The sequence below is a fragment of the Ovis canadensis genome, chromosome 21 (assembly GCF_042477335.2).
Source record: "Ovis canadensis isolate MfBH-ARS-UI-01 breed Bighorn chromosome 21, ARS-UI_OviCan_v2, whole genome shotgun sequence".
NCBI lineage: Eukaryota > Metazoa > Chordata > Mammalia > Artiodactyla > Bovidae > Ovis > Ovis canadensis.
This window is the reverse complement of record NC_091265.1, coordinates 63924809-63951599: the sequence shown is the minus strand read 5'-3', so window position 1 is coordinate 63951599 and position 26791 is coordinate 63924809. Positions and strand designations below refer to the sequence as shown.

The 26791-nt window shown below is 55.2% G+C and overlaps 1 protein-coding gene across 6 annotated transcripts in view; it reads left to right on the top strand.

The window, feature by feature from the left end:
• The window catches only part of SHANK2 (SH3 and multiple ankyrin repeat domains 2), a 554755-nt gene that overhangs the window by 384655 nt on the left and 143309 nt on the right, over positions 1-26791 (top strand). For all 6 annotated transcript variants that reach the window (XM_069565267.1, XM_069565270.1, XM_069565265.1 and 3 more), the window contains 2 exons: positions 8271-8353; positions 9943-10067. In XM_069565267.1, coding sequence (XP_069421368.1) covers positions 8271-8353; positions 9943-10067 — 208 coding nt within the window. The remainder of the gene's footprint in view (positions 1-8270; positions 8354-9942; positions 10068-26791) is intronic.

Below are 26791 nucleotides of genomic sequence, written 5' to 3'. Positions count from 1 at the left end.
CTGAGATCTGCTGGTACCTTTATAAGGAAGGAAGCCTGGGGGCACTCTGCTGACATCACCGGCAGATTCTCCTACCTGCTGATGTCGCTGGCAGATTCTTTTATGCAGGGAGTGGGTAAAAATATTTCAGTTTACAGTGAACGTTTTCAGAGTGAACGCCTCAGGTAGCTTCTCACCAGCTGATCAAGTCTGCCGCCCTCTCTTGAATGTCACACTCTGCGCTGTGTGCTTTTTATGATTATTATTATAGTTGATTTAGAGTGCTGTGTTAGCTTCAGATGTATAGCAAGGTGAATTCGTGAAATACATACAGACACACACACACACTTTTCCAGACTCTTTTGCTTTACAGATTATTACAAGATATCAGATACACTTCCTGCGCTATACAGTAGGTCTTCCTTGCCTGTTTTATATATACTGGTGTGTATCTGTTAATCCCAAACTCCTAGCTTCTTTTTGTATTTACCTCATTTCTTACCCCTCTGTGATGTTTCAAGGCTGCAGTTGACATCCAAGGTTACAGAGCTGGTTTGGTGAAGTCAGAACCCCCTCCCCAGGCCTTTCAGTTTCCTGTGCAGCTGTTTTCCCGTTTCGATCGCATTTCTATCCCTCTCCTGGGAGCGGTGATCACCTCCCGTCGTTTCCGCCGTCCCTGTCTCCTCCACCAGCCACTTGGCAGGTAACATAGCCGAGTTGTGCTTGGGAGATGCTTTGTGGTGATTTATCACAAAATAACGAGACAATTTAATTTGAATCAAGTTCTTTGCACATTATTGTTTCTATTAGGAAAAACTTGTCGCTGTTTATCATGTTAGCGATGAGCAGGGTGATGCCGCGATCTTCTCAGGCAGGGATGGTTCTGATTCAGTGTTCTGAATCACCTGTCTGAGAAACGGCTCCCGTAAGAGCGCATCTCTGCAGATCGGGGCTGTGAGTTCCACGGGGACGGCCCGTCATCCACACCCGTGAGGCTGAGATGATGCCACTCTGTGGACAGGGCTCCCAAGAGCCGGAAGCCATGTCACTGCAAGTGAACTGGCCACCTTCGTCGTCACAGAGGAGCCGTGCACCCAGGTGGCCTGGGCTTCCTTCCTGTCCCTTGGGAATTAGGGCCTCTTCCTGCTCACATGAGTCAGGGAGGCGGGGGCACCAAGCGCCCTCCAGCTGGGATGCAGGAAGCAGGATTCAGGGAGAGTGGCGTGTATGGCCGCAAGCTGAGAGGTGCCCCTTTGGAGGTGAGTGACAGGTGACTGAGGGACCCTTCCCACCCACGCATGGCCCACTCACCCTTCCCAAGGACTAGGACGTGGCCCTGCCTGCCCATGGAGCTGTCCCTCTGGGTCACCCCACCTCCAGGGAGCCAGGCCGCTCGCCCACGCCTGGCGTCTCCGCCCAGCTGGGCCACCTGTTGAGGTCCCAGGCATCCCCCTCAGAAGAGCTGACAGGCAGTTTAGCCTCATCTTCCCTGATTGGCAGAGCCCAGAAATTTCTAGGACAGCCACTGCCATTCAGTCCCCAGAGGCCTCTCTTTCTAACAGTGTCCCAGTTCCCAGCTCCATCAGGCTCTGTCACCGGAATGCATTTCCACGGGGAATGATGTAGACAGAGCTTCTCTTGGACTCGGCTTCCCTGCCGTGGAGGGGAGCCCGCCCCCCGACAGCTGCTCCAGGAAGGAGCTTTCGGAGATGATACACATTCCATCACTCTCCCAGGCTCTTCCCAGGCATGGCTGCCCCCACAGCCTCCGCCACTTCCAAAAGACCACCCCACCCACCCGCTGGGGCCCTGCACCCTGCATTCCACTGCCCCAGCCAAGATCCAGTCAGCTGTGTTCATCACACTCACAGCCCACCTTCAGCGTACCTTCTTAGCACACGCACACGAATGCTGAAGTGATCTTGGCAGTTCTGCCTTTGGACCCATCTTCCTGTGAGTCAGTCATTGCAGGAAGACCCCCCCAGTGGCTTCTGGGGTTTCGTCGCCTTGAGCCACCTCTCCGAGAAGTCTCTCCCGGTGAGAAAATCCGTCTCGCAGGTTGTTTTCACTTGCAAGGATGTGTGACGGATACGAAACTTAGCGCGTAATGAAGTTGACCTCATGTTCGATTTCAGAGACACTTCATTAAACACAGACTCATTTCCTTGTTGTTTGCTGTTTGGATTTGGGGGTAAGTGGGTTTTCCTTTCCAGCTTGCCGACATGTTTGTGGGGTCCTCAGAGCTTGGAGGCTGCTGGGGACTGGGCTGTAGGGCCCAGTGGCCGAAACCACCCTTCTGCCTGCAAAGCTGAAGGGGGTCAGCGCTTCTCACTGAGGCCCCCGCATCCAGGGCATGTGCCTGTCCAGTGTCTTCGTCGGCCACAGGGCTCGGGCCATCTCCACACCCTGTAGCTTCTCCTGCTGGTGCCTGGGGAGAGCTGTGACGCCAACTACAGCGGACCTTTGTGTGACGCGCTGAGCAGGGAGCATGGCTGTTGGACACGTTTAAGCCGAGCTTGCGTCATCCCAGCGGGATTCTAGGCCTGGCTGGGAAAAGGCTAGCTTGGAAGTAGTGGATCAGCTGCTTGCTATCATTTTGGCCCTAGGTCATACGGGGGGGGGGGGGAAGCAGGCGCTTTTCTGGTTCTCCCTGAAGCTGAATTGCAGCCTCAGGCCACCCCTGGACTCTGTCCAACCCTCAGCCATGGCCCGGTGTGATCGGCCCCTTCTGCCTCGCAGGTGGGCCTCAGGACCTTTGTCCCCAAGGTTCTCTCTCTGTCTGGAATGTGCTCCTCTTTCTCTGTCTCCTTCCAGCCTCCAGCGCACTCACTCCGATTCACGTGTTGGTCTTCCTCCTACAGGAAGTCCTCCTGCCCTGTTCGGGTTCACACAGCACCGTATCCTGCACATTTGTGTCATAGTCAGACTCATATGTGACTTCCCACTTTCTCCGTGTGTGAGTTTCCTGATGCTGCTGTAAAATGACCACAGATTGAGCAGCTCCAAACAGCAGAAAGGTAGTCTCTCCCAGTTCTGGGGCGGGAAGTCCAAGATCAAGGTGTCAGGCTCCGGGGAGGCCCTGTCCTCCTCTCTTCCAGCTTCTGGTGTTTGCCAGCAGTCTTGGTGCTTCTTGGCTTGTGGCTGCGTCCTGCCCACCTCTGCCTGTCTTCACACAGCCTTTTCTCCCCTGAGCCTATCTCCCATCTCTCTCTTTTCTCTTCTAAGGAACAGTCATTGGATTTAGGGCCCTCACTAAATGATCTCATCTTGACATCCTTAACTTATTACATCTGTAAAGACCTCATTCCCAAATGAAGTCACATTCACAGATGAGGGAGCTGGACTTCAACTTGATTTGGGGGTCTATCATTCAACCAGCCCTACCCTTCCTTGACATGTCTACAAAGGTTAGACTAGGTCTGGCTTGTTCCCTCCAAAAAAATGCCAAATAACCAGTCTGTTGGCTGACGCTTAGTAGGTATTCAGTAAGGAATGAAGGTGTCAGTCACTCAATCGTGTCTGACTCTCTGTGAAATTCTCCAGGCAAGAATATTAGAGTGGGTTGCGATTCCCTTCTCCAGGGGATCTTCTTGACCCAGGGATCGAACCTGGGTCTCCTGTGTTGCAGGTAGATTCTTTACCATCTGAACCACCATAAAAATGACTGCATGGATTAATGAATTAACATGGTATCTTACCCTTGGCCACAGTTGTTTCTGAACTTTAATTCAAGACCAAAACCTAATCCCAGTAGAGCAGGGAAGAAACGGAGCTGTTTGATTTGTCCAGGTGAGGCCATCTGATCTATCCCAGCCGTCCTTGTGTTCAAAATTCAAATGCCCACACGAGCCCTCCCACGTGGGGCAGGGCAGACAGAGCCACCCCAGGGCCCACCTGCTCACACATCTCGGCCGCCGGGGCCTGGCTTCCTGTGGCTTCAGGTTTACACCTCCTCCAGGACCAGACACCACTGCCAAGGGAGCTTGCTCAGTGACTGACAAATCCTAAATGCCAGCTGTCATCGCTGGCATCTCCACCATCTGGACCCCAGCGAAGCGCAGCCTTCCCTTCGTGGGGCCACAGTTAAGGCCACTTGAGGCCCGGCCACCTGCAGTCTTGCAAGGCAGATGCCAGGGGAGTCTTCAGGCCTGCTGGTGGGGTGGGGACCCTGAGGCCCTCTGTGTGGCCGACCGTACTCCCGCCTCACTCCAGGTGTGTTCAGCACTCTCTCCTGCCACGTGCAGGACTGTCGGGGGTGGAAACATGGAAAGCTGGCACAGCCGCTACCATGTGGCTCCCAGATTACAGCACAGGGTCGTGTCTCCCGGAGCTGTGGTCCTATGAGGCTGCCTCCTGCCTCCACGGCAGCCCAGCCCCCAGGGCAGACATGCGCCTAAGGACACTGCGCACATTCTGTGCGTCTACAGCCTCTACTCCATCTTTGCATGGACTTGAAAAAGGTGCCTGCCCCTTCTCAAGGCCCTTTACTTTCAGCTGAGAGCCGAAATCACCACCATAAAGACGGTTCTATGACGGCCGTGATCGGATGGTAGCCTCTGTGCTTGTTCTGTGCACAACCTGCACAGCTGTGCTTGGCGGGGCTGAATGCCCACCGCCTTTGCCTTCCACGGCTCCCACTGTCAGGAAGCTTCCAAAGGAGGGTCCGTTTGGGGTACGTTAAAGTGCTCTCCTGCCCTGTTCAGGAAACACGTTTGAAGAGAGCACAGCTGGAGTACAGATTTTCTTCATCACACAGAATCTCACCAAGAGTAGGTGTTGTGCCCTGTAGGGAGATTCAGAGAGAATGGGCATGATGTTTGCCCCTGAGGAGCCCACAGGTGAGAAGGACCCCACCAGAGGCTTGGGTGAGGCTGGAGGGGACCCCCTTGTACAGACTGTGCAGGGGCCCCTTGTTAGGAGGATTTGGAAGGAAAGAGACTCTCATTTGGGGAAGGCTCCTTCTTGAGGCCTGGGGTGTGGGATTTCCCAGTTGGAGCCCGTGCCCAGGGATTGTACTGTTCAGACAAAATCGGAATGCGCACTTGTTTCAAGGGAATGACTCTTGTGTTGGAGTTTCTATTGCTTTTCACGGATTGCTACCGAGATTGCGGGTTTCCATCAGCCTGAGCCTGCCTTTCTACTTCCTAGGCCTAGCTAGCTGCATACAGTAGGCACTCCACAATGCTGAACTGCCCTGCCCTCTGTGGATAATGGGGACTGACCCAGAGACCTCTTCACTCGAAACCCTGTGGTCTCCCTTCAGCCCCTGACGCGGCCACCCCTGTTCTCCACGCTGTGTTCCTTGCCCATTTTGCTCCATTCCACGTGGCGCCATGCTGGATAACCCCCAGGACGCAGTCACGGTCTCCTGGGGAGAGCCGCACGTGGCAATGCTGATGAGAGCGCTTTCTCCCTGTTGCAGGGGGCACTGCCCTCACCTGCTCCGCGGAGTCCCTGCAAGGAGGGTATGAGTGCTCCCACTCTGCAGATGGGAAAAGTGAGGTCTGATAAGCTAAGCTGGCAAGTGCCTGGGTCAGGATTCAAACCCAGGTCTGTCTGTGAATGAAATTGAGATGGGTCGTGATGGGCAGGGAGCCAGGGGCTGTTCAGTTCCTGAACTAATGCAGGAAAGAAAAGTTGGGACTGTCCCTCATATCGGAGACGAAGGAGTCTGGCGTTTCCTCAGCGAGCAGGATGACAGCGGGGCAGCCTACCTGGGCTCAGGTGGGGTCTTTGCTAACCCCTCCTGAAGTCCACAAGGCATGCCTTGCTATTATTCCCACTTTGCCAAGCGGGACCCTGAGGTTCCAAAGGTCGGAGTGCCCCTGGGGTCAGAGCAGAGCCAGGATCCGAGCTGGGCCCTGTGTAACACCACCCACCACGCCCGACGCCCCTGCCCTGTGCGGCCAGTGGGGAGGGTGCCAGCCGCATCCAGACAGCCACACTGTCCCCAACAAGCTCCCCCAGCATGGGGGACAGCTAAAAGGCTGTCGGGGGGTGCTGTCTGTGCGGTGGGCAGAGGAGCTGGCCCACGGTAGGGCCTCATGATGGAAAGCGGAACAGGTTTGCCTTGGAGCCAGGCAGAGACGGGTGTCGGGGGCCACATGGGTCCCCAGGGAACCGCAGGGCTCCGGCCCCTCAGAGTGGCATCGTCGTGGCAGGGTTTCGAAGAGCTCCTGCAGGGGGACGAGCAGGGGCAGAAGGCAAGGCTGCAGCTGCCTGGGGAAGCGGCCCGAGTGGGTGGTGGGCTAGCACCTGAGGAGCCCTCCAGCCTGAGGCGTTCGCGGGTGGGCGGGAGACAGTTGCGTCTGTGTTCTGGTTGAGGAAGGCACAGGATGGAAAGTGGAGAGGCTAGTGGGGGGGTCCGCTCCTTCGAGCACCGGGTGCCCAGCTCTGCCCCACCCCCTCCTGCGGATCCCAGGTGCTGGCTCCCCGCCAAGTGGATGGCGGTTAACCCAATCGCTCCCTGGGGCTCTCGGTCCCACCGCAGGCTGTGGGCATCCTCCAGTCTGACCTCACAGGAGTCCCGGGAGGCCTGCGGCTCGTTCTCAGCATGCTGTGATGTAAGGGGGCCTGAGGCTCAGAGAGCCAGGTCTCCGGCTAAGGCCAGGCCAGCACGTGACCTGCCCACAGGCTCCCAGGCCTGGACTCCTGGCCATGTTCAGCCCTCGTCTGGTGAGCCGCGGGGGCTGAGCTGCCAGACCTAGGGCTCCTGTACCAACCCGCCAGGCTGAGCCCCAGGGCGGGAGGCAGAGCCAGTGCCCAGGGACTCAGCCCCTCCTCCCAAGTTCCTAGACCACCCTGGACGGCGGCCATCCGGGATGGTGCAGTCTGCCGCTCTGGCCCTTTCCTGGAGGATAGGGTCACACCCGTGAGTTCCTTTGTGCGGCCTCCGATGTGTGGGCTGCGGGCTCAGGAGTGGGGCAGGACACCTGTGTGTCCTCGGGCCGCAGGCCCCCACCTCTAGGGAGCTCCCAGGCTCCTCCATCCCTGCAAGGCAATGTTCTCTGTTACTGCCCAGCGCTGGGTCCCAGCAGCCCTGTCCTTCCTCCTGACTGCCCACCCGGGCTGCTCCCGCAAAGCTGAGGCCGAGGCCTTCCTGCAGGTGGCAGACCCAGCGCTGGGCAGAGCTGACCTTCAGTCCCCGGGACCTGGAGCCCCGTCCAAGCGATCCCAGTCGGCATCCTGGGCCTCTCCCTCGCGGCCGGGGCCCTTCCCCCTCACCCTGCCCTCCCACCAGCCAGCCCCTAAGGACCCTGGAGAAAACCTCCTCTCTGCCCCACCCCCACCCCAGCGTCCCTCCCCCTCCCCCTCCCCCCTGACTTACTTCCGGGGCAGCGGGGACTCCTGGAGGGAGGCAGCCCCGGAAGGTGGGGGGGGGGTCCGCGGGGTTCCCCTGTTCCCGGTGATGGGTGCTGCGGGGCGGCAATCAACTGGCGACGCGCCCGTCCTGTGGATGGTGGGAGGCTTTGGCGACCAAAGCAAAGTTGGAGCTTTTCGGGTTTCTTTCCTTTAAGAAAAGAGCTGTGCCAACCGGCGGCTGGTGTGGCTGCAGCGGGAGCCCGCAGCCCCTTCCTCCCCACCGCCCCCCGCCCCAAGGAGCCCGGGCTGGAGTGACCTGCCCCCTTCCGCTGGAAGCCCCCCCTCCCGCCCGCCGGCCGCCCCCTCCGCGGGCCTGCGGTTCCTCTGCGCGGCCGGCGTGACGCCGCCGAGCCGCCAGCAGCCTTGTGGGCTCCGCGCAAGAGCGAGCGGGGCCCAGCGCGCCCCCGGACCGGAGGGAGGGGTCGCCGCGCCTCCCGGGGCGGCCGCGGCTGCGAGGGATCGCAGAGAATCGGCGGCTTCTGTACAAACAAACAAAAAAAGCCCTTCGGGAAGAAAAGGAAAAGGAAAACCGCTGCCTCATGTCTCCGCCGGCCGAGGGCCCCGCGCCGGCCAGGGCGCCGCGTGCGGCCGGGCCCCGCGCGCGCCGCGCCCCCCGCGCCCGCGGGCCGCTCGCCGTGCCGGGGCGCCCGGGGCCCGCCCGCGCCGCCGCCGCCGCCGTGCATGACTCCTGCCTCCCGCTCGCGCCCGCTCCGCCCGGCCCCCCGCTCCGAGCCCGCCCCTCCCGTTAGCCTGCCCCCAGCTGCCTCCGCTCCTCCTGCGCCGGCTCGCAGTCTCCACGCTGCCTGCCTGGGTCGGGCGAGCTGGGGTGATTAATTGGCTACGATGATGAACGTCCCCGGCGGAGCCTCGGCCGCGGTGATGTTGACGGGCTACAATAATGGGCGCTGTCCCCGGAACTCTCTCTACAGCGACTGCGTTATCGAGGAGAAGACCGTCGTCCTGCAGAAGAAAGACAATGAGGGCTTCGGATTCGTGCTCCGAGGGGCGAAAGGTAAGAGCCGGCGGCTCCCTGCCTGGGTGCCTTCACATGTGTGTGTGTGTCTGTGTGTGTACACGCCTGTATGAAAAACGTTCCCCAGCTCAGAAAGAAGCCCTTTTCCTGGGGGTACTCGGTTGCTAGACAACCATGTTCTTCCACATCCTGCCTTTTTAAACACCGGAGCTTCCTTTAGGAATATTTCCAATTTTCTGTACACAGTATTGCTCCGAACAAGCTCCTTCTCCTCCCTCTCTTTCCTCTTTCTCTCTCCCTCCCCCCACTTTTTTTTTCTTTAATTCATGGGTTTCGTCTATTTTGTGGCTTGGTTCAGTCTGGTTGTGACTGGCTTCAGAGCTCCTGGTCTCAGTCGCCCAGAATTACCCAGTCCCGAGTTCCCTTCGGGGATTTCCAAAGTGCCCCGTTCTGGGAGTGGGCTTCAGCCCCTGAGTGCGGCAGGCGGCTGGGTGCCCGCCTCTAAGGTGACTTTGCAAAGGGAATGTGGCAAGATGGTCCCCTCCGCCGTGGCCCAGCCAGCAGCACACGCGTCACGTGGCCCACAGTGGGGGGCTCCGGGAACCTGGTCCGCGGCAGTGCGGCCCCCCGCAGCCCTGAACTCTGGAGGCCCTCCCCTGCCAAAATGAAACAAAATGGCATCGCCTCCCTGTGAGAGGAGACATCTGTGCCCCGCGTGTGTGGGGAAACCATGTACAAGTTTGATCTCGGAGCCTCGGGGCTGCGGTGGGGGGGGGGGGGTCCCGCACTGTGCTGCGGGGAGGAGGCCTCCTGCCCTGGAGCCAGCCCCAGCTGCTCCAGGCTCTGGCTGCCCAGGCAGCGGCCCGTCCACGGGGAGGGGGAGATCCTCTGCCCCGGTGTGTCCATGGCTGTGTGGAGTCTCCCCTCCCCCGGCCGAGGCCAGCTTCCTCCCCCTGCCCCCCAGCCCCTCGGGACCACCCAGGAGCGTCCACCTCTTGCCCCAGAGTTTGGCTCTGAGGCTCTGGGCCCCCTGCCCCGGAAGCCAATGCTGGCTCTGCTGAGCAGCGGGGACCCAGCCCTCCCGTGGACACTGGCTGCAGAGTGGCCACAGGGAGCCGGGCTTCCGGCAGAGAGGGCTCACGAGCAGATTCCAAATCTGCAGCCACCCACTGGGTCAGCGTTCTGTCCCGTCCACGCTCCAAGTTGAATTCCCTTGGTTGCGAGTCTACGTGGATGTAAATTTGGCAAGCGGTTCAGTGTGGTGTTTCTGTAGCTCCATGTGGTTATGGGGGAACTTTTCCATTTTTAGAACTGAAAATGTTTAGTCACTGATGCTTTTAAAGAAAATGACAGGCGTGTACATATAGACCTGGACCGGGGAGCACGGCATCCCATGTGTCTTCAGCGCAGAGGCCGAGAGGCACCAGGAAGCAATCGGGTCCATTGCTTGAGTTGGTGTCGGCCCATGACCATGAGTGTCAGCCCCTTCCCAGGGCAGAGCTGGCCTGGGCCACACGCTTCCCACGGAGACACGGGGCCGGCTTCCGCCCAGGGTCCCGTGGGAGGCCTGGGCTACCAACCTGCAAACATCTCCCAGCCTTGTAACGAGGTACACCTTGTCTTCCCAGCGGATACGCCCATCGAAGAATTCACACCCACGCCGGCGTTCCCGGCCCTGCAGTACCTGGAGTCTGTGGATGAAGGCGGGGTGGCATGGCAAGCCGGACTGAGGACCGGGGACTTCTTGATTGAGGTAGGGACACTGGTGTTCGTCTCCTTCGGCCTGGGGAGAGCGCCGGCTCTCTTGGGGTTGGGTCTGTGGTCTTGATGGTGTGGCCAGTGGTCCAGGCCGGGGGCACGTGTGGAGGCTGCCTTGGATGGGGGCTCCCTCGGCTGTTCCCACCTACGGTGGATGCCATTTCCTGCGGACAGCATGTTGGGATTGTCTTTGAGGACTTGGTTTTATCTCTTTGGAGGCTGGCAGTGTCTGCAGCTTGGCTGTTGATCTTGAAGTAGAAGGTAGAAGTAAGAGGAAGCTGGTTGCCCTGATGTCAGGGACCTGTGCCGATCTGTGGGTAGCTTAGCTGAGACTGTATGAACAGACCCAAGAGAAGCCACGGCCCACACTTGTGCCCCCAGGGCAGGTGGAAAGCATGGTGCCGTGGGTCTCGCTCCCATGAGGTCTGTAATGTTGGTGGTTGAGAGTCTTGATTTTCAAGTTGAAGTAACTGGCCTGTCAGATGGGTGATGGTCTTCAAGGACCGAGGAGCCTGGGCAAGTCGGGTGGCTGGAGCTCATTGTGCCAAAAGGAAGCTTGTAAATTTAGATGCTGTGAAAACCAGCTTTTGCTAATAGGTGAATGGAGGGAGCACTCTCTTCATTTAAAAACTCCCACTAGACGTGAGTTCCCAGCTGCTTCAAGTCTTACCTGGAGTTGCCATGTTGGTGTGCACGAGGTGCCAACCTCCTGGCACCCCTGAGCTCCCTGCCTTTTGCGGGTTTAGGTGTTACTTTCAAAGGAACGTGTTACTCTTTGGAAATATCAATAATAGAAGAATACGTTGTGCCTTGAAAATGTTCTAAGATGCTTGGTAAGTTTAGATGGCCCCCACTGGGAGTCCACGTTTCTGGGAAGAGCATTCCTCGGGGCTCACCCTCAGCCCTGTCTCGTCTGCTCTGGAAAGGCACCGCAGGCGGGAAGACTGGGTGTGCGGTCTCAGTGTGGCGCTCAGGGCCTCCGCTGTGGGGCTGGCCAGACACCTGTTCATTCTGGAAAGGAGGAGATCCAGGCCATGGCGAGACAGCCGCTGGAAGCCATTCGCCTCTGATATGCCTCAGCTTCCAAGAGTGCTTTCTGAGCTGCAATTCCGTTCATGATCTCCTGGGTGCTTCTAAGGAGGATGTTTCTAAGGATGGAAATCCAGAAGGAAAGATGCTGTTAGAAGAGAGACCCAGGTAAAATGGAGAAGGTGCTTTACCTTCTTCTAGGCATCATGTGTTGGTGTCCCTTTATGTGCTGGGGGAAAAAAAAAAAGTGTATTTAAGTGATTACTGACCAATCAGAGCCTGGCTCAGATGAAGACTTGTGCTTCTTCAGGTTCTTATTTCTTTGAGGCTGTGAAATGCATATCCAGCATGGTGGAGACTGGAGCCCGCGGTGATTTCACGGGTTAACTCGATTTGTAACCTCATGAAAATGCAGAGAGACGGGGCTGAATCATCTCCTGTAGGGTGCAGTTGTGATGTAAGTTCCTCTCCTGTGTGTGTGTGTCTGTGTGTGTCTGTGTGTGTGTGTGTGTCTGAGAGAGGCAGAGAATCCAGTAGGGTGGCAAAGCTGTTGCTGGTTCTTGGTTTTAAATTATAAATGAGGGCTGCAGATGCAGGAGCATTCCTGGTAGTGAGGCTCGTCGGATTGTTTCCTTGATAAACTAGTCAGTAAAGAAGCGTGGGGCAGCTGTGGAGCGTGCGTGGGGCAGCTGTGGAGCGTGCGCCGGGCCCACCCCTCTCCCAGGCAGCAGAGCTACGTTGGGTTGGCAGACGGGTCCGCAGCGCTCGCCTGGGCCGGGGAAGAAGGCAGGCCGCCCGGGTCGGCTGGAGGGCTCCGTAGAAATCAGGAGCATGAAGAATTTGTGCCCTTCTGTTTTCAAAGCATCTCCTCTGACATTGCTTTTAACCTCTGATATGCAAACATGTTTGCCATTTTGGAACAGCTTTCATATTCTGGGTGACCTCTGAATTCCAGGATTCCAGGCATGGCTGGCCCAGAGCTGCCTTAAGGTTCTGTTGGTCTTCTTATGACCTGAAGGAGGAATGGGCCCCAGACAGCCCCAGGCCATAGCAGGCTGCGCCCCAGGGGTGCTCCTCTAAAGAGGGCACGGGGCAGGGGCAGCCGGGGGGCAGCGCTGGGAACTGGCTCCTCCTGTTTCATGCCAAGGTTTCATTCATGGGGGCTCACAGATTCTCCTTCAGGTGCTTGGGTTTGAAAGACCGAGGCTCTCCATTGAGTTGGTTTCCTAGCTGCCCGATCGCACCCCTGGAATAGTAAAATCACATATAGCCCCAGAGGTGCATGTTTTTTCCAACAGAAAATTTTTCTGTGATTTTCAGTGAAAAGCCTCAGCCTTGGAAAGATTGTTTTAGACAGACTCACATGCCTTGATGGATCTTTGGCTTGAATGGAAGCCATGCTGGAAGCTGGAGTTTCTAGACTCTTGGTCAAGTGCAGGTTCCTGGCTTCAGGTTGCAAGTGTGGGCGAAGTGGCCACATCCGTCCACATCCCTTCCTCCCACGCACAAGCTTTCCTTTCTCTCTGCTGTTGGAAAGGAGCGCAAAGCCTGTCCGATATTTATTTTCTCTATGAAGACCCATGCAGCAGTTTGAACCTTGGGACCAAGGGGCAGCTTCTGAAGTGAATGCTCCCACTCTAAAGTCTTCAGCGTCTCCCGAGTGTCATTTTCCCCTCTTGGACTTTGTCAGGATGCTCACACACAGGGCATTGACCCCTGTCAAGAAAGGTTTCCTTCATGCATGTGTTTCTGGGGTGCCCACTCTCTAAATTTTCTCTCCCTGCCCTGACTTTTGGGAAGAAGGAGCCTGTCTTTAGCTATTGGTGCTGTTTCTTTGATGACCACGCCCGTCCCCTCCCGCCGACAAGCCAAACTCTGAGTGGAGCTCCGTGGAAAAAGGCTGTCTTCCAGCTGGGGATGGGTCTTAGTGTGAGCAGTGTGGAAAGCTCCCTCAGGCTGGAGGGCAGGGAGTGGGTGCTCCGTGCATGGGGACGTTCAAACAGGTGGCTCCGCAGACCATGTGTGTTTACCATTTTCAGATCAGTTTGATGGGCCAGAGCCCCCTGGATGGCCGGTGACACTGAAGCTTCCCCAGAGAGCCCTTAGGGGTGGCGGGAGTGGGCAGAGTGGGAGCCGACTGTCCCTCTGGGAACTGGGGGAGGCGATGCTCGGCGGGGTGGGCGGGGGCAGTGACAGCTCAGAGAGGGAGGCAGGTGGCGGAGTCAGGGCATGGTTCCTTGCTCGCAGGCCCAGTGTGAGGTTGGGCCACCATCCGGCCAGGAATGATTCAGGCCCACGTCTCTTTTGGTTAAAACAGGAAACCCAATTAAATACCGGGGAAGCTTGCCGGAGAGTTGAAGTTGAAGAGTCCAGAGGCAGAGTCCGCCTCAAGCGCAGTGTGTTGAACATAGTCCGTCTGCTGTTTCTTTGAGATTATCTGGGTGAAGGCTCCTCAAGCCCACAAGGTGGGGCAGGAGGAGCCGCTTGTGAGGAGTTATCAGGAGGACGTAGATGTCACGGGTGACAGTTTCGCGTGGAGTAATTCAAGAGACCGGAGATGGGGATGTCATTTGGATTCCTGCAGGGACTCAACAAACTGGAGCAACCCCCAGCCTCGCCCAGTGAAGCTTAGCTGGGCACCAGGGTCACCTGCAGACCTCCCAGAGATCCTGAAACCTGGGCTCAACACATACCTACACGGTCAGAATCACGGGGCAGGAGCATCGGTGTTTTTAGGGTGCTTCAGTGATGATGCCAGGGGTTCCAGTGGGCAGGCAAGATGAAGACCATCTAGCCTCATTGCGGTGGCTATTTGAACCTTTTAATTTAGCATTCTAACAAAAAATTGGAAGCAGGCACTGTGCTTATCTCGTTGTCTCAAGACCAGGACTGGCTTTCCTCCACAGACCTCCCCATTTGGAAGCCTAAGCTTTGTTTCCTGCTTTACTTTAGTGTAAACTAAAATATCTTATATCTCAAAACTCGCTCATGATACAGCTAAACAGTAAACATCGAAAGAGTAAGCAGTGTTACAGCAAATACAACAACAGGCTCATATCCTTATTTATAATCACGGGTATATCTGCCAGGCATTTCCCTGCGCGTCCAGCCTTCATAGTAATCCCGCAAAATAACATCCGTGTCATCTCCATATTACAGATGAGACTGGGGCTCAGGGAGGTTCAGTCACTTGCCCAGGGTCACACGGCAGGTGAACTGGAATTCCAACCCAGGCTGTGTGAGTCAAGAACACGACTGTCCAGAGATGCTGGGAGGCGCTTTGATGCACTGGACGTGCCCATAGGCATGGAGTAAGAACAGGTACAAACAGTGAGATGCCAGTGTTACTTTCAAATTAGCAAACGCTATTTTTTTTATTATTACTATACCCATCGCTGGTGACGGCACTTCTAGGTTGCTACACGAAAGAATAAATTGCCATAAACTTTTTAGAAATCGATGTGACCGTGTGTAATAATAAGGCTGAACCAGGAATTTTACATCTAGGAACCCATCCTAAGGGAATGATCTTAAAAGAGAAAACCAGGGTGAGATCACAGTGCCTCAAAGAGAAAGGGGTGGCAGTCACGGGGAATGGTTAAGGGGGTACCGTGCGTCTGTTGTGGGTGTAAAAGAAAGCATCAAAACTTGCGCTTGCAAGAAGTTCTTCCTACCAACAGGAAACAGTTGTCTTACATTAGGTGAAGAGGGAAGAATTGAAGTTATCTGCATGGCATCATCTGAATTGTACCACCTCGCCCCAAAATAACCATAGAAAAAAGTAAGGAAAGAAAATGTTAACCTGTAGGTGACGGGATCGTGTGTGGCTATTTTCTGTTTGGCAGACTTCTCTCTGTTTCTCAGATTTTCTAGAATGACAATAATTGATTGTTGACAGGGATTCATTTCATAAACAGCGAATTGTTCCTTAGAAGAAGCTGTCTCACAGAGATGAGCGCTGTCTCAGCCTCCCTGCCCCAGGAGGGACTGTCTGCTTTCAGGGGTGCACTTTTCCTGGGCATTAGTTGTTTTCCTGGGGCTACCCCTCCCCATCTCACGCAGCACTGGAGACTCCCATGGTTTTTGTGATTGTTGTCTTCGTCCTGAAGTGGCCAATCTTGGTTTTGTGTTCATTTCCCTAAATAGGTTTTCCCTTGCAATTAAAGCAGGCAGCAATATCCTTCATCCTTGAAAAGTGATGCTTGAGTTTTCTAATTACTTTTCCTGGTATTAAATACTTGTACTAAAGATGGCCTGGAACTGCATTATAGTCTCAGTTTGCGTTGAAGTGAGGACGCTGAGGGAGGCCCTGGTGTTTTCCTTAGGGGCCGTTTGAGTACCTTATGAAATGTTTGTTAGACTGCTGCTTGAGAACCCCGACTTGGAGAATGTCATGCAGACCCTAGAGCCTGTTTGTCCAAATCGTTACTTTCAGCCCAGCTGGAGGTGTAAACAATTGTTACAACCTGGTGATAATCAGTCAGTCTCCTCAGCTTGAAAATTAAGTATTACAGGGAGGAGAGTAAATAAAGTCCAGGTGATTCCTGATGGGTGGTTCTGCCCGGCCGCAGTCGGCTCGCATTCCCTGGGTCTCGGCATCCCTGTCAGCAAAATGGGTGGTTGTGTGAGCTCGGTCACTGGAAGCCAACTCCAGTCATCCCTGGGTGTGTCTGCAGGGAGCGGGGGGTGTTGATTCCAGCAAAATCTCTGTGCCATGGCAGTCCTCTGTATCTGAGGGTTCTGTATCCACGGTGTGGAACCTGCAGGCATGGAGGGCCGACTGTGTATTCGTTGAAAAGAGTACACGTGGACTCACACAGTTCAAACACACGGTGCTCGGGGGTCCACTGTATGTGCCACCTGAGTTCTAAACAGGCGGGCAGCTGTTAGCTCGTCTTGTTGGCTGGGAGATCGTGAAAGGCCAGCAGCGCTGGGCATAGTATCCTGTCAGTATTGGTTGCTGATCTTCTTCTTGCCTTTCATCATCATTAATGATGCCTGACTCAGGAGATGAAGCCAGTGACAATGGGCTGAACCAGTAATAATGTCATACACAGAAAACCAACGCGGCTGCCGGCGGGGGGGCGGGGAGCGGGATGAAGTGGGGGTTTGGGGTTAGCAGACACAAGCTGCTATATATAGGGTGGGCAGATAGCAAGGTGCTCCTGTACATCGGGGCTTCCCAAGTGGTGCCGGTGGCAGAAACCCGCCTGCCAGTGCAGGAGACGTGAGAGACGAGGGCTCGATCCCTGGGTCGGAAAGACCCCCTGGAGGAAGGCATGGCAACCCACTCCAGTCTCCTTGCCTGGAGAATCCTATGGACAGAGGATCCTGGTGGGCTACAGTCCATGGGGTCGCAAAGAGAGACGACTGAAGTGACTTAGCACAGCACTGTATAGTTAGGGAACTATATTCATATGCTGTGATAAGCCATCATGGAAAGTATATATACATATGTAAATATGTATAACTGAACTGGGCTTCCCTGGTGGCTCGTGGGAAATGAACCCACCTGCCAATGCAGGAGACTCTGGTTCAATCCCTGGGTCAGGAAGATCCCCCGGAGAAGAAAACGGCAACCCACTCCAGTATTCTTGCCTGGACAGGGAGCATGGTGGCTACAGTTCATGGGGTCACAGAAGAGTTGGGCACGGCTTAGCGACTAAACACCACCACTGAAATGACTGGACCACTTTGCTGCGCAGCAGGAATTAACACAACATTGTAAATCAACTGTACTTCCGTAAAAAATAATGCTGTGATGATGACAGGTGGTTGTTACCGCTGTCCTTCTGAGCGTGTAGCCCTTACAGAGCACACCCACCATGGGCCAAGCACATACAGTTGGGCACTTCCGGCCAAGAGTGCACTGGCTGTAGCTTCCTGGTGCCTCCCGTGGAAGGGATGCCAGCTAATGCAGGCACCTGCCCCGCCCCACCCCAAGCCCCAAACATCCTTGGCAGGCATACCTTCAGATTTGGCTTGAATTTCTGCTCCCTGGGCACTCACTGCCTTGCTCAATCCTGTTTTGGCACAAGCGTGCCTTTTAGGTAATCTTGGAATTTCTGCTCCTGATTCCCATTTTACCCTCTGGTGACAAATCCCAGGGCTGAGGCCAGAGCCCTTTGTGATTTCCCCAGTGCCAACATCCTTGTCAGCCATGCCACGTGGCTCACATTTCTCTACCCTGCCTTCCAGGATATCGTGAGAGGCTCCGTCACATGTCCTGCTGGTGGCCTGTGTGGCCAGGCCAGGAACTCTGCTACTCCCCTACCCCGCAAGATTCTCAATATCTTATTTAAGTCATTTAAAATGGGTATTTAATTCAGTAAGTTGAAGAGCAAATCCTAGCTGATGTTAGCAGGAATCTAGGGCTACTGGTGAATTCTCAACCTTGAATCACATCAGTACTTTAATGGTCAAATTGTGTCCATTTCATGTTAAAGACAAGCAGGGCCCCATGGTTGTCCTGGGTCCCTCAGAACACGGAGTGTTTCTGTTCTGAAGCCCTGCAGCTTCTTGCTGTGCTAGTTTTGGAAGGGCCCTGGGACCCCTGGCTAGCTTCCCACTCCAGCTCCCCAGCACCTCGGCTGCCAGCTCCTGAGCCACTGCAGGCGAGGAGGCAGTGGCCATCTTGATCTGCCTCTCCATCCTTTTGCCTGGCCTTTGCTGAGGTCTGAGCCTCCAGCCATCTTCTCGGTGATGGTTGAGAGACATCCCTTTAGTAGCAAATTAAAGTGAGCACAGAGGAGTTCAGCTGATTCTGTTGTTTGCCTTCAGAAGATACCAGTGCCCAGGCCAAACTGCTGTCATCCCAGTCCTTGCCCTCCAAGGCTCCTACCACTGGGATCTTTGCTGTCTAAGGCCATAGCACTGGGGTCTTTGCTCTCAGAAGTTTTAAAGAGGCCACTGCTCTAAGGGAAGTGCCCGGGAGCCTGGACCCCTTCCTGCACATAGACACAAGCCCCTCCTGTACCTAGAAAATAGTTCACTTTGTCCTCCATATTGGCTGAGAACAGGTGGTCCAGGCTGAAGAGCAGCCCAGAATCCTGCTGAGAAGGTGGATGCCGGCGGTTTAGCTATTGCAGATCTGAAGTCTTGGCTCGTTCATTTCGGGGTTCTAATTTGAAGCATCAGTGATTTCAATTTCAGGCTAAAAAAAGATTCAGAATCACTTCAGGGGACCACGGCTGCTGTGCTCCAGGCTCCGTGGGACTGGCAGATGGCAGTGCACTGGGTTGGATAGAGACAGAAAGGCGCCACGGTCAAGGGCACAGGCTGTGGGTCTGTGGATCTGGGTTTGAATCGAGGCTCTGTGTGAACTTGGGCACATCCCTTCATCTCTTGGCCTCAGTTTCATAAAAACGTGTGTGAAGCATGCAGCTTCTGGCAGAGTGAGCTCTCAACAACTGGTGGCAGTTGTACAAATCATTTTTGCAACTTCATTCATTCATTTCTGCAGCACACAATGGATGCCCATCGGGTGCTGGGCTGGCATGTGCTGTCGGGAGAAAAGACATGAATCGGACACGGTTCCTCGAGAAACTCAGTCTGGAAGGAGGGCAAGAGGAGGATATGGTGAAGGCCCTGATTTATATCGGGAAGAGGTCTTCATGGAAGAAGTGGTGGTGGCTCAACACTTGGGTGAATAAATGGAGTTCCTAAGGGCAGAACAGAAGAGGGAGGGGGCTCCAGGGAAATGTCGGGAGGTCAGAGATATTCAGGGCGGATGTGAGGAGTGATTAGAGGTGACTGGGGCTCTCTTGTCCAGAGAAGGTCTGCAGTGTCAGTTTGAGCAGGTGTGACTGTACGGCTGGTCAGTGGAAGAGAGCAACAGAAGGAACAGTGGCGTGGCCAGGCCTGTCCAGGGTGCTGGAGCTCGCAGGACTTGGACCTGTCCAGGGTGCTGAAATCTATCCAGGGGGAGGGGTGGGTGGGTGGATCTCTCCAGGGTGCTGAACCAGAGAACTGAGAGGATGGAGCCTCCCGTTAGGAGCCTGGTGAAAGGGCTCAGCACTTGCCCTCCCTCATTCTCTTCTCCTCTCGCCTCTGTGTCCTGTGTCCTCGGCCTTCCTGGACACAGCAGCTTATGATTCAGTTACTGTGCTTGTCTGCTGGGTGGAGACGTCGCTTCTGTGAGGAGGGGTGAAGGGATCAATGTGATTAAGCATCTGTGCTGTTCTGTGCTCAAAGCCAGCCTTCCCTTTACCACTGCCAGCTTGTCAGGGAGGCCTTCCAGGCTCCCTCCGGTTGCCCCCGACTCTGAAGCTTACTCTGTCTGCTTCCTTCACTGTCAGAATCTTCTCATGTGTTGGGTGGTTGACTGCTGTCAGTCTTCCTCCTAAGAATACCTGCTCACTCTGGGCTGGGCAGTCTGCTGACCTGGTCTCTACTGTGTGCCTAGTGCCTGGCATAGTATCTGATGTATAAGAGAGACCCCAAACCACATGCTCAGCGATGGACACTCCGGGGAAGTGGGTGTTTTATGCCCATTTTGCAGATAATGAAACAGAGATTAGGTAGCCTGCCAGAGCCCCCCAGGGAGATTCTGAATCTCAGATGACTCCAGGCTTGGGTCTGGATGATGTTCTGGGTCACTGAAATGTAGTCTTATAATGATCTTTCTCAACCCATGAAGGAGGCAGTACACCCATCCCCAGTGTAGACAGGGGTGAGGTTTGGAGAAAGCATAGTGAGCTGAGATCGCCACATCTGAAGCTTCTGGTTCAGGCTTCTCTGATGGGCCTCTTGATTTGCCTGCAAGGAGCCCTCCTGGGTCTTTTCCACCTGCCCTCCCTCCCTCCCTTCCTCCCACTCACCCACCTCCCAGTGAGCTCTGCAGGCTCTCGTTAGCGTTGATTTGTCTCATTCTGCAGTGCCCTTTTGTGGGGAGTCTCATGATACAAGTGGTTAGGTTGGCAAATGAACTGAAGGAAGGCCTGTGCTAAATACCTTGTAGGGTCTTTTAGTTGACGGAGTTTGTCAGTCTTGGGAATGAGAGGGTGTGTGTGCCAACAGTAGGTAGAACTGAAATGGGAAGGGGCGGGGAAGGGGATGTAGGAGGCCACAGTTACTGTCTGATGCTGCAAAATCCTGAGAATGGTCTCCTTGCTTTAGTGGCATGAGACCAACCCCCCGCCGGCCAGTTTTCCCCTTCGGTCTTTCCCGGGAACTTCCGTTTCATACAGCGAAGTTTCCAGTGTGCATCGTCTGTGCCCAGCCCTCTGTGGGCAGGGCTGGGGGTCTTGGAAATGAAAGGAGGCCATCTCTGCCTCGAGGGGCAAAGTGTGTGGGGGGCAGGGAGCGGGCAGAGAGGCCTGTAAACCTGGCTAGGGTGTAGAGGAAGGAATGGATTATTCGGATGAGTGGGGAAAGTGGCGGATCAGCCTTGATCCTGGCCCTCTCTGCCTGGTCTTCCAGATGTGTGGCATACCCCCTGCCACCCGCAGCACCAGCTTGCGCCCCTGCCTCTTTCTCTCACCACCACTCCGCACTCTCTCTCTGGACGTCTCCCCTCTTCCACCTCCTCCTCCTCCACCAGGGTAACTCCAGTGCACCTTCAGCTCTCTGCCCAGTGGCCCCTCCTCAGGGAAGCCTCCCCAACATTTCCAGGGCATCCACTCTGCCTGGCTGGTCATCGACCCTGCCTGGCCTGAAAGCTCCATGAGATAAACGACCATCATGGACTGGATAAATGCTTGGAGGCAGGAATGTGCGAGAAATATCAGCAGGCCCAGGAAGGATGAGAAAGATGAATCCTGAAGAGCAGGGAAGGCCTTGAAGGCCAAGCTGAGTAGTGAGACTTCACTCTGTCCTGGAAGCAAGTTACCTCAGGCCTTTTAACAGGGACAGCCGCGGCCTGTGAGTCCCTGGACTGGGGCCTTGTGAAGAAAGGAGGTGAAGGCAGAGAGACCAGACTGGGGTCTGCTGCCCTTGAGAAACAGATTAGAGCAGGGATTAAAAGCACAATTCCAAGAGTCAGCCCACCTGGGTCCAAATCCAGCTCCTCTGTGTGTGTGCTGTGTGGCCTTGGGTACATCACACAATCCCACTGTGCTTCAGTGTCCTCATCTCCAAAAAAGACTCCCAGTCTGCACAGGAGGAATCATTGCTAATATTTTTGCTGTTGTTGTTAGCCTGAGGGAGCGTTACAGAGCTTTCTTGGCCAGGCCAGGCACCCCGCCCCTCCCCCTAGGCAGGGTCTCACTGCCTGGGGACCTCTCCACCATGGGACTCACCATGGTGAGGTCAGATGTGAGCTCCGGGACCCCCAGTGCCCAGCACGGGTCCTGGAGAGCTGAAGCTGGGGCTGGGAGAAAGAGGGCAGGAGGGCAATGCTCCGCCCTCGAGCTGGCCAGAAACCGCCGCCTGTCCTGGTCACTCCCAGCTGCAGGCTGCTGAGAGCCAGGCGGGTGCGTGGTGGCGTGGTTCCTGGTACAGCAACCCAAGTTTCTAGATTTCTCCCCAACAAGAACACTGAACTGGACACCCTCCCCGGCCCATTCCTGTGTCAGTTGCCATTGCTGAGCGCTGAGTTCTGTTGTGTACCGACCTGTTTAGGCCTCATCAGAAACTTGAGAGATGGGTTCTCACATTGTCCCCATTTCTCAAAGCAGGAAACTGAGGCCCAGAAAAGTCACCAAGCAGGCTCGGAGTCCCAGAGCTGCTACAAGGTGAGGGGGCCCCCGTGCCACGCCGTGTCACGGTCCTGCCTCTCAGATGCTCCTGCTGTCTGTCCCCCAGGGAGAGTCAGGCGATTCTGCCCAGAGAAACGGTTACTGCAACAAGGTTTATCTTCTCAGATTTTTATTTCTTCATATGTATCTGTTAGAGATACATTTTGTTACGTGTGTGCCGCATGTCCCTTTTCCTTGTGTATATCATTTTTTATTGTGGCGAAATACACACATCACTTTGCCGACAAAGGTCCCTGTAATCAAAGCTATGGTTTTTCCAGTAGTCGTGTGTGGATGTGAGCGCTGGACCATAAAGAAGGCTGAGTGCTGAAGAATTGATGCTTTCGAATTGTGGCTGGAGAAGATTCTTGAGAGTCCTTTGGACAGCAAGATCGAAGCAGTCAATCCTAAAGGAAATCAGTCCTGAATATTCACTGGAAGAACTGACTCTGAAGCTGAAGAGTCAGCTTTAGCCACCTGATTCAAAGAGCTGACTTATTGGAAAAGACCCTGATGCTGGGAAAGATTGAGGGCAAGAGGAGTGGGCGGCAGGGGATGAGACAGTTGGATGGCGTCACCAACTCGATGGACAAGAGTTTGAGCAATCTCTAGGAGGTGGCGAAAGACAGGAAAGCCTGGCATGCTGCAGTTCATGGGGTTGCAAAGAGGAGGACACAACTTAGCAACTGAACAACAATAATTTTAGACATACAATCCAGGGGCATTTTGGTACATTCACTGTACTGTGCAGCCCTAGCCTCTGTCTAGTTTCAGACCCGTTGTGTCACCCCAAAAAGACAACCACGTACTTCCTTAGCACGTACTCTCCCTTCCCCCACTCCCCTCAGCCTCAGGCTACTGCTCCCGTGCCTTCTGTCTCTATGGATTAGCCTCTTCTGGACTTCTCGTGTATGCGGAATCCTACGGCCCAAGGCCTTTTCACATAGCTTAGTGTTTCTAAGGTTGCAGCCTGTCTTTTCCTTCCATGGCCAAATAATATCCCAATGATGGATGAACCACGCTTTGTTGATCCATTCATCGGCTGATGGATATTTGGGTTGTTTTCACCTTTGGACTACTTGTGAATAACACTGCTGTGAACGAAAGTGTACAGGTATTTGTCTGAGTCCCTATTTTCAGATTTTCAGTGTATGAATCTGAGAGTGGGCTTGCTGGGTCAGAGAGTTACTGTTTATCTGAACTGCTGACCGAACCTTGGGTTGAATCAGTAGGTATTCAGTGAGCACTTAGTAAATGACCATCTTGATGCTGGGCCTGGAGGAAGAAACCAGGAGCAGAAGGAGGAGAGAGAGCCCCGGGCCACGGAGACAGAGCTCAAACCCACTGGCAGCGTCACTGCTGGAGAGCTTGTGTGTCCTCAGTCACTCAGCCCTGTCCAACTCTTTGCAACCTCATAGACTGTAGCAGCCCACCAGGCTCCTCTGTCCATGGAACTTTCCAGGCAAGAATACTAGAGAGGGTTGCCGTTTCCTTCTCCGGGGAACCTTCCCGACCCAGGGACCGAGCCTCCTGCATCAGCAGGTGGTTCTTTACCTCTTGAGACAACTGAGAAGCCCATTTTGGAGCCAGTGCACTGAGCACAGCCCCCTGTAGGACCAGGGGCGTTCAGCTCCTAAAGATGTGAGCTAAGAGCTATAACCAACCTGAATTTCTGGAAAGTGAGCTTGCACTTAGGTTGCACGTGCTGACCGCAAGTAACACGAGCAACAGCGACGGCAGTGACGGCGGGGAAGGCTCGAGTTTCCCGAGTGCTTCCCGCGCACAACAGGCTTGGTTTTGAGCATTTCGCACGCATGAACCACCCTGAGCGCTCAGTTGAGTTTGGATATTCCGATCAGCAGGTTTTTCTGCACAGAGAGGCTGGGGCACAGAGGGAGACTCACTTGCCCACAGACACACAGTGGGTGAGTGGCAGGGCTGGGCTGCTTCTGAGCCCACACTCTGAACACCTCCACCACACAGCCTGGAATAAGGAATGGAGTAAAGGGGCTCACCAGCGAGGAACCGTGGTGGGCTGGAGGGTCGAGGAAAGCTTCCTGGGGTGGGAAAGAGCAACAGAACCTACTTCCCAGGAGGGCGTGCAGCCACACAGAGCGTCTTGGCCAGCATTCCAAATGCGCGGAGCCATGGGCCGGGACCTTGAGAGGTGGGGACTTGGGGGCTGGTGGGATGAGGACCTCTCCCAGGGCTGACGGTGCACCCAGGCTGGTCGTGCCTCACAGGGCTGCACCTGCCCCGGGCGGGTCTCTGTAAAGGAGGCATGTAAGGCTGTCGCCGCTGGATTTATAGAGGCTGAGACTGGAGCTGGTAAAAGTAAGAAGGACTGGGGGCCAGAGGGACCAGGTGACGGCCGGCCCGGGTGGCGAGGAGGATGATGCGGACGGAATGTGAGGGTCGAAGACACCGGATTCTGGGTGGCTGACCGTCTTGGGGGTCATGGGTGGGCCACCTACCAAGAGGACCAGAGGTGGGAGAAATGGGCAAGCCTAGGAAAGGGACACCTTGGATGGTCGAGGCATGGGTCACGTGTCTGAGGCAGGCAGTGGGGACAGTGGTGACAAGACCAGGGAGGGCCAGCGCAGCTTTGAGTGATGGACATTCACCCAAACACGGGGTTCCTGGCCGGTTGGTCAGCATATGTGTCTGCTGCTGCTGCTGCTGCTGGTCAGCTGTATGCAGAGGGTTCATTTCACCCTCCTCCCAGCTCCAGGAGGTCAGTTCTCTTGCTGGTCCCATTTTGTAGATGAGGACGTCAAGGCTCAAAAGGACCACGTGATATGCCCAGACTCACAGCTCTCACGGTGGGTCTAGGCTTGAACTCAGAACTTGGGGTCAAGGGCTGCAGTGCCCCTTGTCACATTTCCAGGTGGATCCTACTGCCCAGCCTGGAGGCCCAGCTGGAGGTGATGAAATAGTTCAGATCTTGAGGGGAGGCACCAGCTAAGCAGATTGAGTCCGTGGAAGGCAAAGGTCATCACTGATTAGAAGATCCTGGGGGGCTTCCTGGAGGAAGTGAGGGGAACTAACTTTAGGCATTAAAGGAAGTTGGTTAAGGATGGAAGCAAAGCAAAATGCTGCATGTCCTCCATCCTCTCCAACTGTATTATTCCAGAACTTTCCCTACAACTGACAGAGCTCAATCCAAACTGGTTCAGCATGCAAGGGGAACTTACTGGTTTGAGTAACTGAAAATCCCAAAGAAGTTGGGCTTCAGGCCCAGCTGGACCTAGGTGCTCAGTGAGGTCCCCAGGATCTCACTCCCTTGCTCAGTCTTCCTCCTGGGGAAGGCTTCATTCTCAGATGGGTTCTCTCCACCAGAGTAGTAGGCTTAGTCTCCAGCAGCTGGAGGTTCTCATCCTGTCCACTGAAGAACCCCAGCAGAAAGAGCATCTCATTGGCCTGCCTTAGGCCACATGTCCATCCCTGAGCCAAGGATTGGCTAAGCTGATGGAAAATGCTGCTTGCCCAGGTTGGATCACATGCCCTCCCCAGACGCCTTGGGCGAGGTCAGCCTCCTTGGCCACAAGAGGCAGGCATGGCAGGGCAGGCTCCCAAAGGAAGGTGGAGTTTCGAGTGTGGGAAGGAAGAAGATGAATCACTGGGTAGGCAGATTCAGCAGAATTTGAAAATCATTTTAGGTGTGGATCAGACCACGTGAGATCAAGCGTCTCTGGGTTACATATCTACAAGCTTATTTCGAGCAGTCATTATGTAGGGCCAAGCCTAGTTGCTGAAGCTTCAGTACTCTGGCCGCCTGATACAAAGAGTGGACTCATTGGAAAAGACCTCGATGGTGGGAAAGACTGAGGGCAAGAGGAGAAGGGAAGACAGAAGGTGAGATGGTTAGATTGCATCACTGACTCAATGGACATGAATCTGAGCAAACTCCAGGAGATAGTGGAGGACAGAGAAGCCTGGCTTGCTGCGGTCCACGGGGTCATAAAGAGTTAGACAGGCAGCTTCGCAACTGAACGACAGCAACAAGCCTGGAGGCTGGAGAAAACAGAGATGAGTCGGGCCTGGTCTTTCTTCCCAAAGAGCCTGGAGTTAGACTCTCCCCAAGCCTCGTGCCCGAGCAGAGGGTGTCCATCACAGACTGTGTTTCCTCCGCCAGTATCTGCAGGGGCGGGGGAGGGAAGAAGTGAAAACACTATCAGGAGGAATCAGGGAAGGATAGACCTCCTGCTGTACCAGGCAGAGATGAGAGGGCAGCCCTTGGGGACAGTGCGTATTGGGAGAGAGAAGCTGGGCCACACTCGCCATTCACTGTGACGGTGGGGGTTGAGCACGTGTGCTTGGCAGGTGGCAAATGCAATTAGTGAGTGTTCCGGTCAGCTTGCGTGCGTGGTGGCTTCAGTCATGTCGACTCTGCGACGCGATGGGCTGTAGCCCGCCAGGCTCCTCTGTCCCTGGAATTCTCCAGGCAGGAGTATTGGAGCAGGTTGCCATGCCCTCCTCCAGAGGGTCTTCCCCACGTCTCCTGTGGCTTCTGCTCTGCAGGTGGATTCTTTACTACTGAGCCACCACAGAAGCCTTTCGGTCAGCTTGGCTGTTGTGAAAATTACAATCAACAGGGTAGCTTACACAATTGACACCTGTGTTTTGTGTTTCTCATTTATTTCTGGAGGTTGGGGAGGCCAAGATCAAGGTGTCAGCCAAGGGGACTTCCTGGGGGTCCAGTGGTTAAGACTCCATGCTCCCGATATGTGTGTTGGGCAGTGGGGGGGGGGGGGGCGGGGTGGAGGGGAGGGGGGAGGCCCCGAGGCCCCATCCCTGGTCCCATCCCTGGTCGGGGAACTAAGATCCTACATGCTGAGCTGCACGGCCAACAACAGCAAAAAGGTGCCGGCCGTTTTCGCTCCTGGTAAGGCCTCTCTTTCTGGCACCTGGATGGCTGCCTCCTTCCTTTGCCCTCACACGTTGGAGAAGGAAAGAGATCTCCTCTCTAGCACCTCCTCTTTGAAAGTGAAAATGTTAGTCCGTCGTGTCCGAC